This window comes from Cydia strobilella, chromosome 14 (assembly GCF_947568885.1).
Source record: "Cydia strobilella chromosome 14, ilCydStro3.1, whole genome shotgun sequence".
Lineage (NCBI taxonomy): Eukaryota > Metazoa > Arthropoda > Insecta > Lepidoptera > Tortricidae > Cydia > Cydia strobilella.
Window position 1 is genome coordinate 12,767,251 of NC_086054.1, and position 26,830 is coordinate 12,794,080.

The 26,830-nt window shown below is 37.8% G+C and overlaps 3 protein-coding genes across 3 annotated transcripts in view; 2 read left to right on the plus strand and 1 right to left on the minus strand.

Annotated features, from left to right (window-relative positions):
* The window catches only part of LOC134747253 (N-alpha-acetyltransferase 15, NatA auxiliary subunit), a 118,585-nt gene extending 114,572 nt beyond the window's left edge, over nt 1-4,013 (plus strand). Inside the window, exon 16 of the mRNA XM_063681861.1 lies at nt 643-4,013. Coding sequence (XP_063537931.1) covers nt 643-810 — 168 coding nt within the window. The 3' untranslated portion in view covers nt 811-4,013. The remainder of the gene's footprint in view (nt 1-642) is intronic.
* Nucleotides 3,763-9,891, minus strand: LOC134747283 (deoxycytidylate deaminase). The gene is made up of 5 exons (XM_063681904.1): nt 9,755-9,891; nt 9,458-9,613; nt 7,764-7,852; nt 6,179-6,392; nt 3,763-4,219 (listed from the first exon to the last, which is right to left on the minus strand). Exons 1-5 carry the CDS (start codon nt 9,793-9,795, stop codon nt 4,141-4,143), a joined length of 579 nt encoding a protein of 192 aa, XP_063537974.1. The 5' UTR covers nt 9,796-9,891; the 3' UTR covers nt 3,763-4,140.
* Nucleotides 9,892-10,372: 481 nt separating this feature from the next.
* Nucleotides 10,373-15,585, plus strand: LOC134747256 (ecdysone oxidase-like). Its single transcript, XM_063681871.1, has 3 exons — nt 10,373-10,573; nt 11,242-11,375; nt 13,995-15,585. The coding sequence occupies exons 1-3, from the start codon at nt 10,456-10,458 to the stop codon at nt 15,558-15,560; spliced, it is 1,818 nt and encodes a 605-aa protein (XP_063537941.1). The 5' UTR covers nt 10,373-10,455; the 3' UTR covers nt 15,561-15,585.
* The last annotated feature ends 11,245 nt before the right edge of the window (nt 15,586-26,830 follow it).

Here is a 26,830-nt window from a genome sequence, read left to right on the forward strand (position 1 = left end):
GAATTTTTTCGCCCGATTTGATGATTTCGATCTCGCTACACATAGGAAATTAGGAAGTCATTATCGTTTTCCTAATGTTGTCTCGGTATTTTACCACGGCTCGCTCGCCAACTTAATCCTAAGAAGAAAAATAGGCCCGAGTTTTACCGTCTGACCTTTCAACCCGGAACGGAAACTAGGCCTCATGGAGACTAGTTCCATTTCCTCACGAAGCGAAAGCGAGTGATAAATTTAAAATGGTATTTTGTACATAAAGTTTGAGGTACGTTTGGCCGAGCCGGGACTAGAACCGGCGACCGTCAGTTTGGATACGTTCGGTACGAACAAACATGGGTTAAAATAACCAAGGGATATAAAGAGACCGGTAACTACCTAATCGTCTAAAGAACCTCTGTCAATATTCTTCTTCTTCGTCGGTCTCTCACTACTGAGAATCGGGACCGCTCGGTTTTGCTGCTCCCGTGATTTGTCTCCATCGGTTTCGATCTGCCGGAGCCCTCAATCGCTAACTTAATTTTGTCATAACTCAATATGTACTCCGCCCTTATCCTCGGAAGCCGGGCCGCGGATCTGAGGACGGTTTTTTATTAAAAAAAAAAAAAAAACAGCACGAGAGGTTAATCGCAATGTCATAATTTGCAGGGTTGCGGAGAAGTACTGGAGAGCCTCCAGGAGGGCGACTTCGGGTCGTGTCCCGCCGCGACGGAGGCCTACGTGGCGGCGTGCGCGGCGCGCTTCCCGCACGCGCGCGCCTTCCAGCCGCCGCGGCTCGACGAGCCCGCCCGCCCGCCCAGCGACCAGCACAACTGAGCCCTACCCTACCCTACCCTACTACTGAAGGCTGGGAGATCTACAAGCGGAAACGTGCGTCCGGGGTGCCTAGCCGAGGGGACGATCGTTTCCGCTCCGTAGCGAACGACACGCTATTGAGTGAAAGATAAACTCGGGGCGTTTCGTTGTCGGGGCGCAAGCGATTGTCACCCCGGCTAGGCACCTCGGTTTGACAAACGGGCCCCGAACGCCGGGCGCGTATATGAAAGGCTCGCTATAGACGGTTAGTCGCGTTAGAATTGATTTTTACGGTTATGAATTGACCCCTGCGGTCGATGTTCCTCGGTTTACGTAATTTCAAAATGTTATCGACCTTTCCGAAACGAACCGATCGGCAAACGAACCCCCCGGGTGGCCGATTCTGGGTCCCGAAACCTCTCCGGCGCGGGGAATGCTTCTTATTTAGCCACCCTGTGTATGAAGTGGGTCCTCGCGTGGGACCGATAGCCCTTCCTTCATATATGTAAATGTCGACTCGTAACTCAATTCTTACGTTGCTCCGACTATAACTGCTGGATTAATACAAATGACGCGCTAGTGACGCTTTTTGCAAATGTGGACGCACCTTAACGATCTGACCACCAATTTGTCGTTTAAATTTATTAAGTGACGCGGTAGGATAGAATGACGCGTGTGCAGGGACCGGCCCGCTATCCCTTATCGGGGTTTTATAAGGGTATTGCATAAGGCTTAACTCACCATACCCTTTGCCTGACGAAACCCTTTGTTTTGCTTTTAAAAACCCTTATATAAAGCTACCACATTTGAGTAATCGGTAGCCCAAATACCCTTACAAAACCCTTATCATCCGCTCACCAACACCTTGCATATTGCTTATAAGGGTTAGCCTTATAAAGGGCTTCACTTTTAGCATATAAGCGTGCTAATTTAAGTCGTCTACCTTGTTCATAAAGCACACATTACTTCGAATCCGAGCGATCATCGGCGGCGACGGCGGCGTTCTTTGACTAGGCACGTATTTTCTTTCCTTTTCATACACTACCGTAGATATATACTAATCCCGTCTCTTTCACGCAAAGGGAAACCTTTATAAAAAGCGCTTAAAGATAAGGGTAACCCTTATTAAGGGCTAGCCTTATTTTTGGTTAGCTTTTCGGTAAGGGTTAGTCAAAGGTAGGGGTATGAATGGGCTTGCAGTTCAAAAGGGAAAGTCTTTCAATGTGTTAGCCGTGTTTAAGTGTCGCCCATTGAAAGGGTTTTATCGCGGAAAGGGTTGTCCGGTCCCTGCGCGTGTGACTGCAAAAATTACAAATAATATCATAATACTCACAATGACTCACAACATAACGACGGATTTTTAAACGACAAACTGATAGTCAAGTTTTAAGTTTGTAGATCTCATCACTTGACTTATTTGGTAAACCGTCACATCGACAGACAAAAATGACGCTATTCGTAAATCCTGAAGTTATTGTTGACGTGTCGAGATTATACTGGCTTTTCTTCTGAGATATTTTGTTTATAATAAACTTGTTTAAGTTGTAGAGCTGTTTACCAAATGTCAAGTAAGAACATGAGTATGAATGACAGTCCGTAGTCTGTAATAATAGGGTGTGCAAGTGCGACGTATACAATAATAGGCGACGTATGTGTTCAGACGGCTCCTAAATTATTGTTACAGGTTCACAAATTGATCTTCAAATGTTTGAGTTATAGAAAAAAAATAGAAATGGTCAAAGTGAACCATTCAGGATTCGTCGCTAAAACTTGTAAAACCCTGTTATTTACTATCTTGTGCTTAAACCGCGCTCATTTCCCGAATGGCGAGTAGATATACGAAAGCATTTTTTGGTCTTTTACAATCCCCGACTGATTCTAATAAAAGAAAAGTTGCAGTTTAGTGACTGCGATGTGTTTGTTCGTTCTAAAAAATATTTTTAATCATAATAATTCCCAATCACAGATAGTTATTTATAAAAATAAAATATACATAACATAATTCTAGGCTTCATCGAATTCTCTTGATTCGAAATTGGCGTTCATATCAGTAAACATACAATTGTTGTCACAAATATCTGGACTGAAAGTTCTACAACTCAATTCTCACTGACAATTTTGCTTTCGTCGCCTAAATTTTTAGGTTTATATACGAAATTACTCCAAATGTGAAAGATTGATTGGCTAATATTAGATTATATTAGTACACCGACTCTCTTACCGTTGTGACAAGATTAATTTTGTTACCACAAACTAATGGTTATACTATAATTGGAAACAGGCTCAGTTGTTTGCTTGAAAACATGTTCCTTTTTATAGTTTTTAAGTGTCTGTTTAGAACATGTCGCGGACCGCCGTTATGAGGGCGACCTATGAGATATTTTTATTTTATTTGTAACGGATTGATGGTTTCAAATTCCTTTTACATGAATTGAACTGAAGTAAAGCAATATTTGCCAATACTTTACAATTATGATACCGAATTAACTAGGAACATAAAATATATAGCAAAATAAAAGGTCTTATGATGTTATATGATATGAATGATCGCAAGTCTAGTCCCGCTCACGCGCCGAAGGCCTCCTCACCAATAGGTACAATAATCTTTTATCTAATTAGTGTAAATTTTCGATATTTATAATAAGCATTTCGTATAAAAATCTGTGTAATCTCTATTTTGGTCTTAATTGACGAGTTAGCGGTGTGGCCTCACGTGTTCAATTCAAACAAATGTATTTAGGGGTTTTAATGACTGGTTTAAAATGTGTATAAAAATTGTGTGGCAATTTTCGAACCTCACGCAATATAGACTCTGAGGTATGCTTTGTAAATAATTCTTATATTTAAGTTTGTACTATACAATATCGTTAAACTCTGCAGTCGTGCAGTTGTCGACGAAGTATTGACTGCTGCTTGGGCGCTAGATATTATTTTACATTGTTCGAATAACATGGAATAAAAAAAATACGTTACTTTTTGTCAGACAGTATATTTATGTGTAAAGTTGGACAATAATTAAATAATTCGATATACCAAATTGTCATTAAATGCACACTGGTTGTGCTGGAACATAACATGCACATGTTAAACATTTATTTGTACTCTAATTACCACATAATTGTGTTAAGAACAGTCATTGTTTCCTATTCAGTTGTGTGACCGGAGTATTTGTACCTCTGTCATCGTGTACATAAAGTAATAAAATTTTATTTTACAAAATTGAATCAATTATTTTATTTCTCACAAAATGTCATAATATTAATATCAAACATTTTTACCAAATTATGGTAACACATTTTTAAAATTTAAATATCTATTAAATGTCCTTATATGTAGATAAATACAGTTGCGTCATTTTCTAGGGCTCATTCTGTCCCAATCAATATCACCGAAGTTTATTTCAATCTTCTCACTCTTTGGTTTAAATTGCCTGAAACAAAAGATTACCATTCTTAAGGCTGTTACCAAAGAGGATATAATAGGATAGAGCGGTACTGTCATAGTAAATTTTGTAACCACAGTAAATTCACTGCCATCTATATCTATACACACTTTAAAACTGAGCTCCCTGCCGAGGTTTTCCCGAGGGGCTACAGTATGGGGTTCATCAAAAAAGGAGTGTACAGGTTTTTAAAGGGTCGGCAACGCGCGTGTAATATCTCCGGTGTTGCAGGCGTCCATAGGCTACGGTAATTGCTTACCATCAGGCGGGCCGTATGCTTCATTGCCACCGACGTGGTATAAAAAATAAAAATGAAGATTTATAAAATACGATAAAATGTATTGAAATATGGATAAATGGTTTTTTTTTTTTATTTGAATTAATTATTTTTATATGATTTTGACTAGTGATGTACCGACTAGTAATTTGGCCGACCAGCCGACTAGTCGGCGCTCAGATGGCCGACAAGTCGGCCGACTAGTCGGCTTGGCCGATCATTGGTTTCGGCAGAGTTTGGATGCAATCGGAACCGTTTCGGTCGCCTCGTTCCTGAGGGCCTACCGCGAACCACGTTCGACGTGTTGCCTCTTTGTCGCACTTGTAAATTAGTACGTAAGTGTGACAGGGATGCAACACGTCGAACGTGGTTCGCGGTAGGCCCTCTGGCAGCACAAGTCTTGCGTTCATGTTTACGTATGACTAGTTTTGTCTACCTAAGTTTTCGTGATTTATTAGTCGCCCTTTCGTGTTTCATAGCGAAAACAAGAAATTGTAATAACTGCTTAAATAAATAATACATATAGTGCTCTTAATAAATACGAAAAATGTCGAAAAGGAAATCGCGAGTGTAGACTTTTTTTGAAGATGCTGAAGGCGATGCAAATAAAGTGAGGTGCACCCAGTGCTCGTTACTAAATCATATCAAATATAAACACAAACACCAAATGCTTCAGCTGGCCGCTGCAATTAAATCTAGCGATTCATCACCTCGTTCCATTTCTCTGCCGCAACTACCGCCGACACCATCACCGACACCGGCGGCTATATCGGCTCCAGCGGCCAGCCAATCTCAAGTTGTTATTCTCAACGTCAACAGAATATCAAAGACTGTTTTTGTTAGAGTAGAATTGAAAGAGTTGAAATAAAAATCTTATCTTTCCTGAAGATTAAATAGTGCCGACTATTCGGCTAATTTTGCCGACTAGTCGCCGACTACAAATGTGGCCGGATAGTCGGCTTTCCCGACTAGTCGGCGACTAGTCGGTACATCCCTAATTTTGACCCATGTTCTTTCACTGATATGCGTTAAAATTGTTAAATAACAAACGAAACCGTCAACGCCCTCTTCTATACGAGAATTACGAGAGTAGGCCAAAGGTAGTGGCGCCACCTGATTAAGAATCAAATTTTCGTGATTTTCGAGGCACATTTTTTCCTGAGACTGTATCCATCTATTACGGAGTTATATATATCTTTGCTGTTACTGCTAACTAGGCATGTGATGTGACCCTTTTCAAATCTACGTCTGATAAGTCGTAGGTATGATTAAATTAAAGTATTAGTAAAATGAACCCAAAATACCCAAATAGTTCACTAATATACTGGATTCACAAGATCTTTGCTATTCTAATCGGTAGTATTTTTAACGTCACATCAAATTACAATAATAATTTTTTCCCCATATGGCATCCGTTCATTGATGCCAAGTCAGATCTTATGCATTGCAACAGGATTTGTCAGACCACGCGAGTGCATTTTGTAACAAGATTAGTTTGAAACTTGGTACAAACATAAACAAGCTTTGCTTGTAATTTTAATCGTGAATAAAGGTAAGTTCATCAAAAGTGAAATTATAACACATCTAAGATGCCGAAAGGAATTATGTTTCAAAATCGAATGTCTCCAGTCTCCACATAAATGTCTAACCGCTTTATGGGGTAAACTTACCAATATTTGACGCCGGAACTGTCAAACATCCTTTTCGAGGCGACCGTCTCAGGCTTGTGTGCGTGCTTGTCTGACAGGTAAATCACCTCTTTGATCCCTGACTGTATGATTATTTTGGCACATTCGTTGCAGGGGAAGAGACCGACGTATATGGCACAGTCTTTGACGTCTGCTGAATTTTTGTTGACTATGGCATTCATTTCTGCATGGCATACTGAAAGACAAACAATAGGTTGGCATTTTTTTAATTAAAAATATACGATAGCTACAATGCAATTCTTCGTTAGCAAACGGAGGATCTTTCTCTTTTACTCCAATTAAGGCCTAATTAGAGTGACAGAGAAAGATGCCCGCAATTTGCGAACTTCGATTTTCGCGGTTATAGCCCAGGTATACGGGCTATACGGCCCGCCTGATGGTAAGCATTTCAATATTATTCTTTAATTTGAATTTGAATGTAGTGTACCTATGTGTACAATGTTAATAATTTTAGATTGATCCATAATTTTTACAAGCTTTTATTTAACTTAGAATGTATTATGTATGTTTGTACGGGTCAAATCTTGCAAGTTATATTGGACCCACTTCCCGACTTCCAATCAAGCTGATTTGCATACATATGTAAGTCTGGTGAGAACGCAATATTATGGTACCATCGAGCTGACCTGATGATGGAGTCAGGAGGTGGCCATAGGGACTTTGTGATTAAACAACGCAACCTTGTTTGGGGTTTTTAGAATTGTCTTGATGAGTATTAGTTGCCTATGGAAAGAATTTTTGACAAAAACTTATTACATGTAAATTCTGCCAAATAGCCCTATCTCAAAAACAAATGATTTTGAAAATGAAACTCAGCTATAGAAACTAAAGTATAAGTTAGCAATGAATTGTCTTTTGAGATAGCGCTATTTGGCTTAGTAGGGCAGAATTGGTATTATGAAAAAAAAAGCCGGGCAAGTGCGATTCGGACTCGCCCACCGAGGGTTCCGTACAAATTTGACTTTTAGTATTTGTTGTTATAGCGGCAACAAAAATACATAATATGTGAAAATTTCAACTGACTAACTATCACGGTTCATGAGATTCAAACTGGTGACAGACAGACGAACAGCAGAGTCTTAGCAAAGATAGATATAACTCCGTAATAGATGGAAACAGTCTAAGAATGTGCCTCGAAAATCAAGAAAATTTGATTCTCGATCAGAGGGCGCTACTAGCTTTGGCCTAGCGTTAGCGTTGACGTTTTCGTTTGTTATTTAACAATTTTAACGCATATCAGTGAAAGAACATAGGTCAAAATCATAAAAATAATTAATGCAAATAAAAAAAAACATTTCTCCATATTTAAATACATTTTATCGTATTTTTATAAATCTTCATTTTTAGTTTTAAAGTGTGTCGATAGATGGCAGTGAATTTACTGTGGTTACAAAATCTACTATGACAGTACCGCTCTATCTTATTATATCCTCTTTGGTCTTAGTAATCGGGACCCTATTTTTCCCCTTGGGTACGGAACCCTAAAAACGAACATGAACATGAATACTACAGCAAGAAATGTAATTAATATGCATCAATTACTTACCATATAGATACTTGCTATCTAATGGAGATGGAGTATTCTTTCCCCACGGGAACACATCATCGCTACATCCCATAGGCATCCCATTATATCTGTAAACATATTTGTATGAATATACTTATAGGTAATACTTATAAACATTTATGATAATTTGGTGCATGTGTGTCTGTTTTTGTGTGTATTTAATTTGTTTTTTTTTTAATGCCCTGGATGCCAGTCCTTTAAGCCAAATCTCATAGAAAAAGGGGCAAGCTATGATGGCGCCATCTCTGCAAACCTTTTGAGTTGCCAACCCCATTGTCCTAGTATATAAGCGACTTGGTTTCTGTTGACTGTAATGCTTATACATTTTGTAATAAATAAATGATAAATGATGATGATATTTTTCAAGGCCTGGATTAATTACAGTAACAAAATTTTTGAATATAACCTTATTACGTTCTTTGTTGAACTTGACCTGTGATGTAAATCAAGTTATGTTAACGACTCATATATTAACCTTGCACTGAGTAGTCAATGTGAACTACACAACATTCAAGATACAAGTCCTTAAGGTAGTGTAGGCCTATACTCCACAGAGGATGGACAGTTTAACTTGTAATATAATATATAAAATATAACAAAAATACAATTATAGAATGGTTTAAATATAATGCGGTGACAAACATATTTCCTGAATATTGTGGTAAGTACTTCATATTTATTAATTACGTAGTAATAAATGCACTTTACTTCTAAAGGCACACTATCAACTTTAAGGATAACATGATTTGATAATAGTGTAGTTTTGGTCTATAGTCTAGTTATCACTTGCCTAATTACAGGAAATAAAGCTTAATATTTAAAAATAAACAATAGCAAGAGCCTCTAATTGCCTTTGAATAATAGCATATGTATGTCAGTGAAAATTAGGACCTAATATAACAAAATCCCGATGGAGTTGGATCAAACCACTAGTGACCAATGTTTCTATAAGAAACTTAAATCTAAACTGGCGTCTGACGTGCACTGCTCAGTCAATGCCCTTTTTGAGACCCAACACTGTACCGAGTAGATAAAACAGTATATACATAATTATTTATTAAACAAAAATAAACAACTGGTTCGCTGGCTCAGCCTTTTCTGGCCAATTATGTAAATCTAATATTGATATTATAAGCTTTAGCATTAAGCACATATTAAATCACATTTAGAAACGGGTCTATCGCGAATTTATTTTGTTACCTTTATTTACCGACGTTTCGACACAGGTTTCACTGGTCCTGGTCGCGGCTAACTGACATCCCAGCAAAATGTCAAAACAGAGATTTGTGTGACTACCCCACGAAAAGTGCATTTAAAGTTCGATTTAGCATTAAGCATTGTAATCTGATATGTAAAATTTTATTTTATCAATAAAGTATTGAAATTGAAATAGTATATACTAGACAGATTTAATCTTAAAATTGTTAAATTAAGACACTCAGATTTTGATAGTTTACGGAAGTAGTTTTGACACTATTCATGCATTTGTACAGTTAAATATAAAATATGACGAAATAAAATTAATTTTTAGTTACTTCGTCAACGTAATGGTTAATAAGTTTATGTTAACAATAATTATGGTTGCTATAAAAAATTACAGCAAAACTGAAAACAGGTAAAGCAAAACATAAAAAATAAAATTTATTTGATGCTATAATTGTTTTTCAACTTACCCAATGCCAACTATTTTGTTGTCTTTATTGACAACGCAAGCACCGACTTGTGAGCTGGGATCCTTGCTACGTTTTGCGGCCAAAAAAGCCGTGGCCATGAAATACTCTCGCCAGTCAATATAGTCTTCTCGTTTTTTCTGAACGCTACTGCTTATACTGAAATTCAGAAAAAGGCCATCTTAAGTCACGGGAATAACAAAACACTGTTATTCTGAGCCGGAAAAAGACATGATAGACAGAGGCATTCGCTGCAACTCAAATACTAATAATTCTAATAAACACGAAATAAGCTCTTACTTTTGTAAAGACATATTAGCGGTCATTTCAGCGAGATCCATTGTTTAAAATTATGAATATTTACTATGGAAAAAGACCACGTTGAGTTTATTCTAGCAGTTGAATCTGAACCAAAACGTCTCAACTCAACGGGCCAAATGAATGTCACTATCTGTCAATATTGTCAACTTGTCATATATCATCGACTTCTGTCAATTTTGGTGTTGCCTGGTAAAATCTACATACATAAGGAACGCCATTCATGAAACTATTTAAAAAAATATTTATAATGAACCAATCTTGTTGTATTTTATGATATTATGAATACTTATTTTATATTATATTTCAGTGAATAAATATGACGTTGTTTTAGAATTGCTATGATTAAAATGAGATAATTTCCGCGGGGCAATTTTAAGGTCCCGAACAAGTCCTAAACATATACCGCGAAAATCGAAGAAACATCTCGAGTGACCCATAACGAGCACCCCTAATTACGTAACATGCAAAAATAATGAAAAAGTGTCCAAAATAATTAAATCAATTGCTCATGTAGGGATACTGTACTGTATTTTAGTTGAAAATATTAAAATACAATTCATAATTCTTGTTATAAATTGAATTTTATTTTATCATTAGGTATCAAAAAGCTTTCCCGCGTAAATATTGAGATCATCAAGATAGCATCAGTGAATCGAACAGTGAACGACGTCCTGTCTTCGATGCAGTCAACGGCCACGAAATCTAGTCTGATACGATGGTTTTTGCAGACACTGGCTATCTTCCAGGCTGTTGAGGTTGTGATGCCGATTGGATGGCCAGCAGCGCATAAGTTAAAAGGTGGGCTATCATGTAAAAGTTAAAGTGCATTACGTTCGTGCGTGCGTTCGTGCATTCGAATGTACCTAATGTTTGTACTGATTCTCTTACTCTGATTACAATTAGGTACAAATCAATATCATGGTGGGTGGTGATAGTCCAGCGAACAAAATCCGAAAAGTCAAGTAAATAGGTTTTTGAAATTAAAACTTACGTTCCGTGAGTGTTTGTTCCAAAATTATCCCGACTTATCGGGTTTTACGTCACTCGCCTCACAGTTTTCATTTTATGGGGGATAGTGATGTTGCCGAAATTGCTCGGTCAATTAAGGTAGGCAATTGTCAGCAGATACTAAAATCAAAAACAATCACATTATTCATCCTCTAAAGAAAGCTATCCCAGCAACTCAGCAGCAGCAGGTTTTTAGAAAACCGAATAACACTAGACCCTACTAATAGTGTTGTGTTCCTGCCGGTGAGTAAGGTTGCCAGAGCTCAACGAGGGAGAGGAGTGTTAGGGTCGGCAACGCGCATGTAACTCCTCTGGAGTTGCAGGCGTACATAGGCTACGGAGACTGCTTAACATCAGGCGGGCCGTATTCTTGTTTGGCACCGACGTATAAAAGAGACCGTAGTATAAAAAAAAAACTATTTACGCTAGGTTCGGCTACATTCTAGTTTTTTCGGCAGATGGGGAGAAGTTTGACTTCATTGTGGTGGGTGCGGGGTCGTCGGGTGCCGCGCTAGCAGCTCGACTGAGCGAGGTGCCGCACTGGCAAGTGCTACTGATAGAGGCAGGAGGAGACCCACCGCCTGCTAGCGTGGTATGTAACTATACTCTGGCAAACCAATTTGTTGTTGTAGAAAAAAGTAAGAAATTCAATCGCGTAACAATTTTAAAAATTTCCGAGTTTCCTACCGACGAAATTGGTTAATTCCATGGCCGAACAGATCATGAAAATAACCAAGTCTAGCATCTGGCTACGATACGACGAAAAAAAAATATATCTAGTTACAGCTTTCAGTAGGTACAGTAATAATCGGTGTCCATCTTACTGACTTTTACCTCATCTTAATATAGGTAGCCGAAATACCTATGTCCACTACTGGATAGTGAACGTCTTCTTCTTCTTCTTTTTCTTTTATTTAGTGGCGGTCTGGCCAACCAAGTTGGCACAAATTTGCCAATGTCAAGTGTTTTGAGGTCTGCACCTGAGGACAGAGGACCACTGTCACACTTACGTACGAATTTACAAGTGCGACAGAGAGGCAACACGTCGAACGTGGTTAGTCGTCGAACCCAGTAATGGGCAGCGTTTATCCAACAGTTTCCTTCTTTTAGTATATTTAGGTTAAATTGCACTGATTCCTTAATCTATGCTTTTTATTAACTGATCTGATTAACTTTTGTTACAGAGGTAAAAATATCTCTAGCTTTTTTCAGGAGATAACTGTGTTAAATTAAGAACCCATCAACGTGCTCACTGGCGCCACTGCTAATAATGAGGGCTATCGTTTTTTTGCTCACCAGTTGGCGCCTCTGTTGATGGTGGTCCAAAAGACTAAAGAACAGCTGTCAGTCATTGAAGTGACAAGTGACATTTGACATTTCGAACTATGGAAAAGACCACCATCTACACTAGCGCCCCTAGCGGCGAATTCATACGCGTTAGCCCTCATTGTGATTATTTAAATTTAACGATAGGTATTTAAAAAAGGGGGGCCGCTACGTACTGTATTTTGTATTTAATTACCTTTATTAAACTAGTTTTTATGTTGCTGGATTCGTCGATCTATAAACTCGAAACAAAAAACGGCCGTTTTAACTTTGGACGCATAAATTGACGAATCCAGCCACGTAAAAACTATTATAATATAGTCAAAAGGTACTTAAATACAAAATACAGTACGTAGCGGCCCTCCTTTTTTAAATATCTGTCGCTAAATTTAAATAGTCACAATTATTTAGCAGTGGCGCTAGTGAGCACGTTGATGGGCTCTGTGTGATTGAATCACATACTACTACTGAGCGCACCAAAAGCAGTGGGAACGGGTATGCGCAGTTGTAATGTTGCCTTGTCCTAGAAATTTTAATTCAGAAAAACAAGATTCCTGCCCAAAACAGCTATATGATCATGACCTTCGCGATGACTGGCTAGCTCCGAAGGTTTTTTATGATGTAATACTTAATGTGAAAAATACTGAATTATTTATTTACAAAGAAGATATATACAGTGGTACTTATCTGAAAAATTTAATTAACAGTTTTGTAGTTGTCCTGCGTAAGGCGGTTATTACATCTGATGCAGATCCACACGTGGCCCCGGTGTGGGAGAGGGACATCGCTATATCAAGCGATACGTATACGTGCGTTGCCCTGTCTCGCTCACACAGCGGTGTGCGAATCCGCAGTGTGATAACCGTAAAATAGTGGTATGTTATGTTTTCCTCTTAACAGAATAGGCGCTAGATATCAATATCAAATTCAGTTTGACATCCAGAAGAATAGATTCCTCTAGAATGAGGGCTAACGCGTATGAATGCGGAAGCTAGGTAATCAAAAAGTCGTTACAAACGTCATAGGTGCATTATGGCAAAGAGCATATAATCACTACATTATGGTAGAGAAGCAAAAACTTGAATTTTGACACTAAATATATCCTCAGTACCTTAAAACCTGCCAACTATAGCCCCGCCGATATACCGACCTTCATGTCGTAAGACCTACGAAATAAGTATTTTTATGTTTTTATGTAATAGGTAGCTTACTAATGTAGTTTTACAAGTGTCTTGCTTGTAACTAACAATTTATGGATCTCAGCTATCTGAAAATAAATAATTTTTATTTTTAATTTTTATTTTATTTTAATTTATTTATTATTATAGTCCAAAGCTCTCAACTATGGTCCAAAATTTACTGTAATTTTTTCGTTCAGGGGCCCGTTTCTCAAAAGTTTGTAACTCGTATTACAAGCGGATGTCACTTTTTGACAGCTGTTGTTAGAAAGAGACTTCCACTTGTATTACAAGTTACAAGCTTTTATTTTGAAAGCTTGGTAACTTTTTACACGGGAATATTGCTAATTTAATATGCAAAAACAGACAGGGCAAATATTCCAAGAAAAACCTCTTCTTAAGAAACTCCATGAGGATATATAAGGTTTTTGCTCAAACCTAAAGGCATAAAGATTACTACTTAAAGTGTATTCAAGAACAAAGCATTAGGTAACCCAGTTTGTTTACAAATAACATTGGTGCACTGCCATTCATGCGTGCGCGCATTATACATTATGCAACACTTAGCCTTGATTGGCAATTAAAGCCCTCAGCACGTCGGCGTCGTCTTTGTGCCGAGACCCTGATAATCCTTAGGAAATCAGTGGGGTTTCTTTGCTCTTGCTCTGGAGGGGTAAACGGTCTCATTGTAAATGTCTGTGTTTCAGTCACCCAGCATGTTCGCGACCCTAGCACACAACCCCACTGACTGGGACTACAAGGCTTCGCTTGACTCAGGAGTGGGCAGCAGCCATCCCAACCGCACAATCTTCATGACCCGCGGCAAAATGCTCGGCGGCTCCTCCTCCAACAACTACGAGATCTACGCCAGGGGCGTCCCGGCAGATTACGACCGGTGGGACCGAATAGCTCCTGGTTGGAATTGGGACACAGTACTACACTACTTCAAAAAACTTGAACGCATGACTGATCCTAGCGTCTTGAAAGCAAACCATTTCCTCCATTCTACAGAAGGACCAGTCGCAATATCGAGACCGGTTCAAAATACTTTATTTGAAGCTATAAATGAGAGGATGCTTAACTCTCTCGATGAAATAGGAGTAAAAAGAGTGCTCGAGAATTATGGACCTGCAAATTTTGGCGCGTCCAAACCACATTTCACGTTTGCAAATGGAAGGAGATCTAGTACTGCTGAAGCTTATTTAGTGCCATTAAAAAATAGACCTAATATTCATATAGCTAAGTTTTCTAGAGTCACAAAAGTTCTTGTCGATCTCTCTACGCGCCATGCCTATGGGATACAAGTAATGACAAAGTCTAAAAGAGTTTACAATATTTTCGCTAATTCAGAGGTAGTTTTGTCTGCAGGTGCGATTGACTCGCCTAAACTTCTAATGCTGTCTGGAATTGGACCAAAAAAGGAATTAGATAAACTGGATATTGAAGTCATTTCCGACCTTCCAGTTGGTATGAATCTCCATGATCATATGTTGACTCCTATTATATTTCAAGGGCAAAGTGGTTTTCAGACAACAGTTCAAAATCTAGCTTCAGTTACAGAGTTAGATTCTTATCCTACACCTATTCAGGTTGGGTTATTCAAATTAAACACATCATCGGCTAATTATATAATGGAAAATAAACCTCAATTTCAGTCATTTAACATTCATATGGGAGCTGGCCTGACCCCTTTTATAAATATTGGTTGTATAATTGTATCTAATTACGATCCCTCTTTCTGTGCGTCAATCGGCAATGCCAACATTTTTAATGAGATTGACTATACCAACTTAGTTCTCTTACATCCTAAATCTCGAGGACAAGTCAAGCTTCGAAGCAAAAATCCCCTCGACAGTCCTGTTATAGAATTAGGGTATTATAGGGATAAAAATGATTTAGACGTCATGGTTGAGGGGATCAAATATATGACGCGTTTGGCGAAGACGTCTTATTTCCGAAAGGTGGGAGGTAAAGTAGCGAGATTAAACGTGAAAAAATGTAGGGGTTTGAAATGGGGTTCAGTTAGTTATTGGAGATGTTACGCTAGGAATACGGTGACATCATTGCTTCACCCGGTGGGTACATGCGCTATGGGGCCTGATGGCGTGGTGGACGAGACCTTGAAGGTGCATGGCTTGTCTGGATTGAGGGTCGTGGACGCTTCCGTTATGCCTACGATTCCAAGTGGTAACACGAACATACCTGCTATCATGGTTGGCGAAAGGGCGGCCGATTTGATTAAGGCTGATTACCAATCTACGTTCATGTTTTAAGTAAATGAGAAAGAATTCGTTTCGTTTGTTTTACTTTTGATTTTTGACAATTATACCGGGTGTTTCCTGTAACAGGAGCAATAAATTAAGCTGTAGGCTGTACTCCACAAACTGACCAACATTAGTTCATCAACTTTTAAAAATAACATGTGTTTTGATTTTTATTACACTAAGTTTATTCTAAGACGCAATGTATTGCAAAATTTGTTATGTTTAAAGGGTGACAAGCAACGTCAAACACACAGATGGCAGCGTACATTGAAAATAATATTTAATTAGTATGGAAAAGGTATAATCTAAAAATTTCATAATTTTAAAAAGTTTCTGAACAAATGTTGGTCAGTTTGAGAAGTACAGCCTACAGTTTAATTTATTGCTCCTGTTACAGGAAACACCGTGTATATAACAGTGAAGTAAAATATTTCGGGATCGGCAATTATAATAAGACAGTACAATAATTTTTGTTTTATACCACTGAGTTCACTTACTATCCGTGGATCTATTCTCCAAAGTATTTACGAGGTACGTAAGGAAAGTGGATAACATATTATGTACATCGCACCTGTTTATTGGCTCTATCGAAAATTCCACATATGCAGAGGTACTAACATAATACGGCAAAACATTCCAAATGATAGGCCCACGAAGTTATATCCATAACATCAACATGGTAATCCTCAATAAGAAAGGTATCTCAACAGCGTAGGTAATTAATGTTTTCGTGCCACGAATCAGTGCTGAAACTCAAATTAACTCTCCGACTGAAAAACAATGAAAGAACCTCGGCATTAGCATAAACTGAAGGGTAGCTTTGTGATGGTAATGACTGCCTGCGCCCTCCGTAGCGGCGCTTAACACCGCTTCAATTACAATATTGTCTTTGTCTTCCCGAGGCCCGTGTTGTGGAATCTAATCTCAATCTCTGGAAGGTTCACGTGATTTGTAGATAGAAAACGATACGTGAATATATTAGTGTAGGATACCGCGCTATTGCTGCACAGTATGAGAAATAAATTTTCGTACTTTATGAGTACCTAAAAAAAATGTGTGCGTGTAATCCAAGTGTAATCTTTACGCGCGATTGAAGTAAAACTTCTTTGACGATGTGTCAATCAATCAATCAATCTTTATGTAGAATGGCTCCATCGATACTGTCGATGATTTCGCCAACGTCAAAGTGGGATCCACGTGGGATCGAGTTATAATTCTTCAATCTTGATGTAAATCAGCCAGTGTACAATAAAAGTATAAATAATACAATTATGGCCTCTAGGGCTCTATCCAGATACGGTTAGAGGTAGAAATACCAAATGCTCTTAGAGCACGACGTTGTTCGGTAGTTGTGATATTATGAGCTCTTGTATAGCGATAGCGACTATACAAGGGCCACGAGGAGCTACTTGGCGTTGACGCCAAAACGGTGGATAAACTCGTATCTAGATTAATTCTTCATTATCCGCACACGTCTTCATTAGTTTACTGCATAATAAGCTATCAGTATTACACTTTAAACAACGGTAATGAGCAAAAACAAAAAATTAATCCCGACTCGATGTCGCCAAGATGGCGGTCGTCAAGCAACTCCGACGTGTGTCCTATTGTGCGTGTGTTACTACTGAGCGTACTTCCGTCAAAAAAAAAAAATCTGAATTACCCTCTAGTCGCGCCTAAAGAAGTTTTACTTCAAAAAGTATAGGTACCAAGTAGGTAGACTTAGTTCAAACAGGTTCAAAGATGTATCTCTGGAGCGGTTTAAACAGCTGAAATATAAGACGTTGCAGCATGCTATACGTTTTGTAGTACCAAGATCATCCAAAGTTATTGTCAAACTGTCGAATTAGCTAGACGAAACAGCGTAGGTAAGTCTACCGATTGTTTCAAATACGTCGTTATGCTTTTGATCAATAAGAGAGAGATGAACTTACGGATTCGCTAATATTAATATAGGATAGCTCTTTCTGTTATCTACGTAAAATTCTTTCCGGTGCATCGTTGATGTGACATCAGTTTAAAATCATAACCGCGGCCTGACCCTTGAAATGGGGCGGTCGCTCGACGAGGCCGTAAAGGGCTCGTTAACATGACTAAGTCTTAGCTGCTGCTATTACACCATGATTATTTCGACTTTGTGTCACTATGAAAACTCACAGCAATCGCGTTATAGAAAGCAGCAAAATAGGGATGATGACACATGTTGAATTTTATAACAAAATCTAATAATATATGTAGCAAATGAGCAATTTATTACAATAATGTAGATATTAAAATAATATATGAAAATAATACAAAAATACAGGACTTCAAAATTTAAGTAGTTTTTTTACTTCCAAAAAGGAAAAAAGTAAAGAAGGTACCATTCGATTCCTTACATTTTATTCAAAAAAGATTGTATAGCAACTTTGCAACATAAACGTAATATTTTACCGACAAAAAAAGCGATTTTATTGTTTTGTCCATACATTCAAGATGGGCTCTCACTGACCTTGACGTCACGTTCACTTATCGTTTTGTTAGGAGCGTTGCGCGAGTGAAGTACGACTATCGGACTTTGACTATCATTTCTGACTTTTGTATTGCTTTAATGCAGTTGGGTCCCATATAGACATTTGATCCTAAAAATAAACCTGATCGAATGATACCATAAATACAAAATTTGTCATCTAGCCTTGCATGACAGAAATATGAATACAATACGAAGTACAGCCGCCATCTTATCGGAGCATCGAAGGTATTTACAATATTTGAACGGAACCTCATCATATGAAGACGTTAATTAAAATGCATGTTCAGATATTTTGAGCGCTTCGATATCTGGCGACTGTACCTACTATTACTATGCAAATCTGGATCTAGCAGCAACTTAATCAATAATAAACAATAACCATTTTTTTTGCTAGGTCATTTATTATTTTTATTAACAATTATGTACCTACCTACAATAACAGGGGTAACAAAATATAATATAAATTAAAGCTAAAACTAATATAACCAATTTGTAGCTAAACTTGTTTCGTGAACATTTTTCGCTTTGTTTAACTAATAGTAGAATAAGATGTGAGTAATGTAAAAGGCAACGTTACCTGCTAGCACGTAATTCTAAAAGTATGCAGTATTGTATCGAGACCGTATTGATTACGCACACAGAGTACTAAGTAAGGGCACTACGAGATGAGACACATGGAATATTCATCAAGCTTTATCTTCTCATCACATGTACATTCCAAGTTTTCATTGCGTACTTAGTCTACAAATAAGTTATTTGCATACGTGTATACAAGTGTGTTTTTCAATTCAACCATTGAACTCCGCAAATTGAAGTTTCTTGTAGTAAAAGTTTTTTCGTAGGTGTTCAATTTAAGGATGACTCAAGCTAGAGCTAGAACGTCCCGGGTCGTCTCTTCAGTATTCTATAGAAAGCATCACATGATCACTGATTACCGATAATACCCATCATAGAAAACCAAGCCTTGGCCCGGACTCGGGACCTTTCTAGCGAGAATCATTCTTTACTCTGCTCTACGGAGAATGGCTTAGGGTTGCAAGTTAAAAAAAACTTTTTATAGGGAGTGTGCAGCTAAACAACTTTACTGAATATCGTTACCTATCCAGATCGCGCGTTTTCTTATTTAGAAATTTTGTGGTGAAATCTAATCCGTTAACCGTTAAGTGACTATACCAGCCAGCAGTTACTGCTGCAAGGACGCAGAGGCGTTGGTCACGAAAGAGAGGGAAGGGAGGAGAGGCTCATCGAGCTTGCTCAAATACTCGTGCTGGTGCGATCCAGGCCGTCGGTCAGAGGCGTATGCTAACAACCCACTCACTCTCAATCAATTGCTCAAAGGTTAACTGGAAGAGATCCCTTATAAGTTCGCCTTTGTACATTGTATATATTTTGTTTTTATTGTGTTTGCAATCTGTCTTATGTACAATAGTGTTTACATACATACATACAACTTCCGTCCAGACAAACCTGTTCTGAGCTAGAACGTGTGTTCGGCCTACTCGTGTACTCCTCCCTTCATCTGCCACCCCGGCATGCTCAACTGACCCTCCTGCCCGAGACACCGGTGAGCCAATAATACAGGTCGGGAGTGTGGGGCGATCGGGATTGACGGGAGTAGAAGAACCAGACCAAATACTAGCACGAGCCCAGTGTAGGACTGTATAGTATAGGGAAGACGGATAGAGTCAAACCAAGAAAAGTCTGCAGACATTTAGCTTCACACGCAGTGCAGCATTTTGAACGTCAAACTTCTATGAAATTATGTCGTATAAAGGCTACCCGTTTCGGTATCTTATCCGGCATCTTCCATTTACTGCTAATAGGTACTTGGTATCTCTTAGTTTGCAATTCATGTTAATATATTTAAAAAAATGCGTACGTATTTATGTATTTGAAGTCTCTAGATCTCTACCATCACATATATACCTTGCGTCCGGCGTGGTAAAAGTCGAATTCAGTGTGCCGTATTTTAGTGGTGAAATCTAATCTGTTTTAAATTCATCAACTGCGAGTATCGAGTGACAACCCTTCCCGTAGTACCAATATGTATCAGGGGTAATGACCCAACTCGCCACGCCGAAATGGGGCTTAATGTCTTGGAATACAGTCGGTTGTCCCCCGCCCCTGATGATAATGTTCACCACTTCACGAACGGCGGAGATACAAAAAGTAATGAAGACGTTCGCGAACCTATCGTTATTCTGATTTGGTTTTTGCTGAAGTATTTGAATATGTATAAAAGTAGGTACTCTTTAAAAGGGTGATTCTTCGGGTTTATGAGCGTGACTAGTGCACATATAAAACGACCTATAGTTTCATTACAAAGAAAATGTTTGTGGGATTACTCCTTTTTTTTGTAAGCGTAGGTTGTATAGGTAAAATAAAACACACGGTTAAATAAAACCCTGTGGCTGGCTATGTGCACAAATGGGGCACATTCGTTATTTGGCCATTGGCAGATGTCATATAAGTAAAAATTTGTGAGTCCTGGGCCTAGCAAAGCGAACTTTGAGTGCGACCATCACTTTTAGTTTCTTCACTATGTATTTACCACATTACAAAACACGTCGTGAAAAATAAGTCGTTATATGTAATGTAGTCGTATCAAAAATAAATAGAAAATTAAGTTTTTGAGTTAGTAAAATCTTAGAGCTCTCCAACTTTTTGCCAATAGAATCAACTGGGTTTGTGTACTTAGCTTTGTTATTTCCTGCATTATTTTATCCCCCCTAAACAAATCTTCACGCTGATCCTAAAAAGCGCCTAACGAATAATTTAATAATTGCGGATCCATTACGGTAGGTAATAATGGGCTAAAAATAGCGGATTTGTGCATTAAATTGAGTAATTCGCGTCGGGGAGCGGAGGCGGATCTCGCAAATGAGATTGAGGATAAGCCCCGAATCCATTTAGAAAAAGTGGGGCTTACACGTGAAAAACAAAGGACTCATCTATATTAAAACTGGTCAGGCGAGGGAACTATCAAAGGTGCCGTTTTAAAGATGTCCACTGGAATAAGTTTATTTCAAAATCAATCAGGCTACTGCGGGGAGTATAGTTCGTTTCGACTTGGCTATTGAAGTTATTACCTAATTTTAGGTATTTGAATATCCATCGGGGTATGATATCTAGTTATATGCCAATGTATACTTATCGTTCTTAGCGTCTCCCGAGCGATGCCCGTTCCATAGCGATACGGAAGAAATACCATATTGTGTGGTGACCCTAATTGTGGTGCTAACCAATAGGCAGGCCGACGCACTTGGCCACTCTGCTCCACCACGCACAACAACCATTTAAAAACAGTTTGTGAGTTTGAATTTGGAATTCCTAACGCGAGAATACGATAAACAAAACAATCCAATGATTTTTCTAACAGTGTTTACCGTTAATATTTCTATGGTTTTTACATACATACAAAAAAGTCAAAAAGAGGTGTAATTGACAAGCATCAAACACTTAAATCTAATATAGAATATTGAACCTCTCTCGCCCACGTACGTACATACAGCGAAATACTCGTAACGCAATGGACGCTGCACCCGCGCCGCATACGGAATGGCGGGTAAGTAACTCGTCTTGCCGTGGGGCTACAAAGTGCCGGTCTTCCCTGGAACCGTTTTGGACACGAGGGCAGAGGTTATAGTCATCTTTACAAACAAGCTTGGGTCTTTCAAAGATATGTTTTTTTATATGAATTTCGCGGGGCCTATCCAAAATGACAATAGAAAACAGTAATCGAAGCTAAAATAACAGGAAATAATAGTCACGTGACTTTTCAGAGCATCTGTCATCCCGATAATGTTTAACTTTTCGTTTGGCGTTTGCCGATGTACGATCAGTATGGCTACCAGTTTGGCACTGGCATAAACGCTATCGTCAACGTAACTTACTTTCTATGCATCGCGCTCGTACTGACATATTAGTGCGAGCGAGATGTATGAAAAGTAAATTACGAAGACGTTAGCGTATATGTCAGTGTTGACACTGTCAGTGCCTCGTGGTATGGGTACAGTACGATTGCTATCTTGCCTAGGCCAGGTTTACCCATGTATGAATATTAATTTCCTGTTTTTTTTAACAAATAATTGACACGGTCTGATTTTGGCCCTCAAAATTGTATATGAAATGTTTGCTATTAAACTACAAAGCCTTGTAAGCATTGTCATGTAGGTGGTTTTGCTCGCGTGATTTTTATTATACTTACTTTCTTTATTTATTTTTCTTCTTAGGGTTTTTATAATATGAATATACAAGTCAAATATAAAAGTACTTATAAAACAATATATACGCTGCGGGCGGCACCCTAGGTTAGGTTTCTTATAATATGTTTATATGTATTTTGTATTAAATATTTTTGTGTAACTTTTTGTATTTTACTTTTATATCCATATTATAAAAACCTAACTTAGGAAGAAAAATAAATAAAGGATAATAAATAAGTAAATTGACATACCTAAAATAAATACTTACCTATAAATAAATGCTTGGAAAAACTGACTAATTGTTGTAATGTAATGTATCAAATTGGACTCAAAATAAAAGGCTTTTAAATTTTATTTTATTTATTTATTTATATTGTTAGTTTTAATACTACTAAAAGGGAGGGTAGCCTAGGTAATAGCCTCTTATGCATTTTCAATAATCGTATGTACTTTGAGTGAGACAACCTTACTTAACTTTACAAAAATATTTATAAAAAGTGTTTCAACATCTCCAGTTTTATAGTTCTACGTAACTTATTTATAACGAATACGCGAGGTTGAAAAACCTGTATTTAGAAGGTTAATGAAACCCGGTTTAAGTTAAATATCGAAACAACTTTCTTTAAATCATGATTTTTGAAACAATATTAAGTATATGGTGGCGCTTATCGAAATGACAAGATAAACGGCCTTTTCTTATTGACGCGCGATGTCGCAAAGTGACCTATGATACCTCCACTACACAACAGCAACAACCTTTTAATACTAATTTTGGAATTTATTTCGTAAAAATATTTTTTTTATGTTTTCCAACATACAGCTGTATGCATTTTAAACTAGTAGCACCACCGTTTTTTTAATCATCCCTTTTACTCAATATGACATCAAATAGTTACCCACCACAAATATGAAATAACTACGTAACTACCTAACTACTTATACCTAAACCTATAAACTGAAATGAAGTAGTGTTTCTACTTGAAATAAAAACAAATTGAAATATTTTCTGAAAATATTTTTTTTTTTACTAGCCCATTATGGTGTCCCACTGCTGGGCAAAGGCCTCTCCCCTTGTCTTCCACGACTCCCGATATAGTGCCTCCTCCAGCCAGTTGTTGAGAAAGGTGTCTAGGTCGTCCCGCCATCTCCGTCTGGGCCTGCCGGGTCCGCGCCCCTCTTCTGGCATCCATTTGGTGGCTATGCTAGCCCATCTGTCTGGATGCATGCAGCAGACGTGACCGGCCCAGTCCCATTTGAGCCAGCAGTCTTCTCACCGACGTCAGCAATGCGGGTTTTTGCTCTAATACTTCTAATATATTTTGTTCTAATACTTCTAATAGTATTTATACCTAGATTATGATGCCTACATAATAGGGCAAAAAATATGTAGCAAAAAATACGTTTATTTTCTAAAATTAACAAGTCATTAGAGATCCTAGTCTAGTCAATCTAATGTACCTACCAATTTATCTAGTAATCCCCGATCCTCTATGCACCTGGCCCCACTGGTTACGTGCCTGAAATAGTAAAGTGCACGTATAAATGCATTTCGCAAGTGAATGCAGTTCACTTTCCGCGGCTTTGCGACTAAATCGAATGTTTACCAATACAAGGTCTGTTTATTGAATTATCACAAATAACAAGATAATTCTTAAAACCGTTTTGCAATTGTCCGACCCGATATCGGATGTCGGATACGAATACAAAGAAGCAAAACGTGCCTTTTTATATTTAAATTTAAAAAATATTAAATTTTTGTTTGTTGTTCAAAAGAAATCGTTAAATACAAAAATAAAAGGACTTGGACTATTAGCACTTCTAGCTGGACTATTAAGACTAGCAGCTGTTTTTCTCCAAGGATCATCCGATATCGGATATCGGATCGGACAATGTGAAAACGCTCTTAGGGTTCCGTGCGAAAAAGGTAAAAAGGAAACTATGGTGCGATTCTGTCTACCTGCGCACAAGTCTGACTCGTAAATAAATCTTTGGTCGAATTTATAATTATATATTCTACCTGCTGTGAAATTTTATGCGTTTCTACATCATAAAATATTTCGGGGTCCATTTTTATTTTGTTGTAATTTTTTTTTCTTTCGATTTTAATAAAATTTGGCTGGTTGGAAGAGCTCCTCATTCTAGGCGGAATGAATATGAAATCAAAATTTGTCCCTAAAAAAACGTATGCAATTTTCCGTTCATTTGCGGAAATACCATTACACAACTTGCGAAATTAAATTTTCGTGACTTAAATGAATTGTTTCAGGAAATCAGGACATACAGTGAAATTGCGCTACATATATTGTACAGAATATGAAACTCTACCTTATCCACCAAATTTTATCGAAATCTAACGAAGAAATAAAATCGATAACAAAATAAAAATCAGCCCTTTTGAGTCCGACTGTATTTTTACAAAATATACTTTTTCTTCAGACGACGCGTTACTGTTATAATTCTACCAAAAGCGAAGGGTTAGCGGAAAGTGTGAGGTGCGTTATAAATCGAAAGTACAGCGATAAACCCCGCGATATGACGCGACACATGCTGCGAATGTGCTAACTTTGTACTTTCGCTAGTATAGTCGTAGTCAGCTAACGAACAACTAATATAACTCGTGTAAAATAAAATTAATGTAATATTAAATGTCACGATTATATTCATTTTATATTTTGATCGGACGAGAAATCCTATATCGCATGTCTTTTATCGTTAAGACTAAAAATGTTATACAAAGAAAATAGAACAAGTAGAAGTCTTGTCTAAACAATACTTTATTTCCAAGAATATGGTACATACAATGTTGGTTAGTAAAGGTGTTAGGTCAGCATATTCTGCCGGCATCATGCATCGGTGTAGAAATATTTACATAACTATTTACATGAAGAGTAAATTTAAACATTAAAATTAAAATTCAGTCAGTATGAGATTAGCAAAATTAATTAACAATTTATAATAAATATCATCTTAAAGATTATCTACATTCTACAGGGTAATAACATAATATAATAGCCCGAGATCCCTTTAGGCGGGCCAGGACAGCACCTCTCGCGCATGAGAGGAGACTGCCAAGCAGTCTGAAAACTCCTTAACGGTGTGAAGTTTGAGTGGAAACGTAATTACAAATAGAGTGTGTGCCGAAAGAGAAGTGTCATAGAATGTATTGGTTACCTTATATTCCACGACCCTTCTCATTCCTCACAGATTCTACCTATTATCTAAAGGGGCCCACTGATTACCAGTACGCCGGACGATATCGGCCTGTTAGTTGGTTGGAACCGTCAAATTTTTGTTCTTACTGACAGGCCCATATCGTCCTGCCGACTGATAATCAGTCCAATTTATTTTGATAAATTGCTAATTTTGTATCTATTTAACTAGATTTAGTTGCTTATTTATAAAATTCAACATGTGTCAACTACCCTACTGGCAGAAAACGGCGCAGGATCGGATAAATTGGCGTGCTCTCGTTTCGGAGGCCAAAACCTTCTTTGGGTCGCTGAGCCATATTAGTTAGTTAGTTCTTAGTTGGATTGTTAAGAATGTTAAGATGTTTACGGACTCGACCCGTAGCTATGTCATTCTGTGCGGTATACTATCTAATTGTCTAGAAGTCAAAGAAAGCAATTCACCGAGTTGATGATTTCATTGAATAACTATTAAATAAATAAAAAAAACCCTACGCTTAATGCAAAAAAAAAAACATTAAATGCCAAAAATGCCTTATCATTTTTGAAAAGAGCTGATACTTTTCAAACTGCTGAAATTTCAATCAAACATAGCTAAGAACCACCGCAAGGAAACTCGCTTTCACATAAATAAAACCGCATCGAAATCGGTCCATCCGTTGGAGAGATACGATCCCACAGACAGACGGACAGAAAGACAGACATTGGTGTCAGACATATAACACCCCTCTTTTTGCGTCAGGGGTTAAACATGGCAAGGTTCTGTTAGAATCCTATGATTTAAGTACCTAATATGCCTGTAAATATACTTATACCACCAATTTCAAGGGGTCACTGTCGTCGCACAGGATCCGGATGTTGACCGGACGAGAGTTGATGGACCGAACCGCATGATTGATGAGTTCGCATGAAGCGGACGTATCAATGAAATAGGGTATTTGCCTGACTAAGGCCTGACTAGTCAAATCAGTTTCTTTTTTCGAACTGTCAATACGATAAGCCATTATGGAATTTATGTGAAATGTGAAAAGCACAACAAGTGACGTCACGGTCAAATTACCTATGGTACCTTTAAGTAAGTAAGTAAGTAAGTAAGTATTTATTTGCAAAGAATAAGTAGGTACAATAGTGTCTTAGGTGGTAAGTGACAATTGGTTGCTTATTCTGCTATTTGTACTATACAGGTTGTACTAGCATGCAAAAATCTTAAAACTAGAAACTACTACAAATATAACTAATATATATATATAATAATAATATATATTTTATATTATAACTAAAGTTTAACATTACTAAAGACAGCAGTTATTTTTTGACACAATTTCTATTTAAGGCCGTGATGCCACTTGTTCTATTTTTCATATAAACTCCATA

Excerpts from the sequence above, each read along its gene's own strand:
- LOC134747283 (XM_063681904.1), bottom strand. The coding sequence starts at position 9,795 with ATGGATCTCGCTGAAATGACCGCTAATATGTCTTTACAAAA. Across the intron at positions 6,393-7,763 it reads AGATAGCAAGTATCTATATG|TATGCCATGCAGAAATGAAT; the intron begins GTAAGTAATTGA and ends TTTGTCTTTCAG. Across the intron at positions 4,220-6,178 it reads AGTTCCGGCGTCAAATATTG|GCAATTTAAACCAAAGAGTG; the intron begins GTAAGTTTACCC and ends CTTTTGTTTCAG.
- LOC134747256 (XM_063681871.1), top strand. The coding sequence starts at position 10,456 with ATGCAGTCAACGGCCACGAAATCTAGTCTGATACGATGGTTTTTGCAG. Across the intron at positions 10,574-11,241 it reads AGCAGCGCATAAGTTAAAAG|ATGGGGAGAAGTTTGACTTC; the intron begins GTGGGCTATCAT and ends TTTTTTCGGCAG. Across the intron at positions 11,376-13,994 it reads ACCCACCGCCTGCTAGCGTG|TCACCCAGCATGTTCGCGAC; the intron begins GTATGTAACTAT and ends TCTGTGTTTCAG.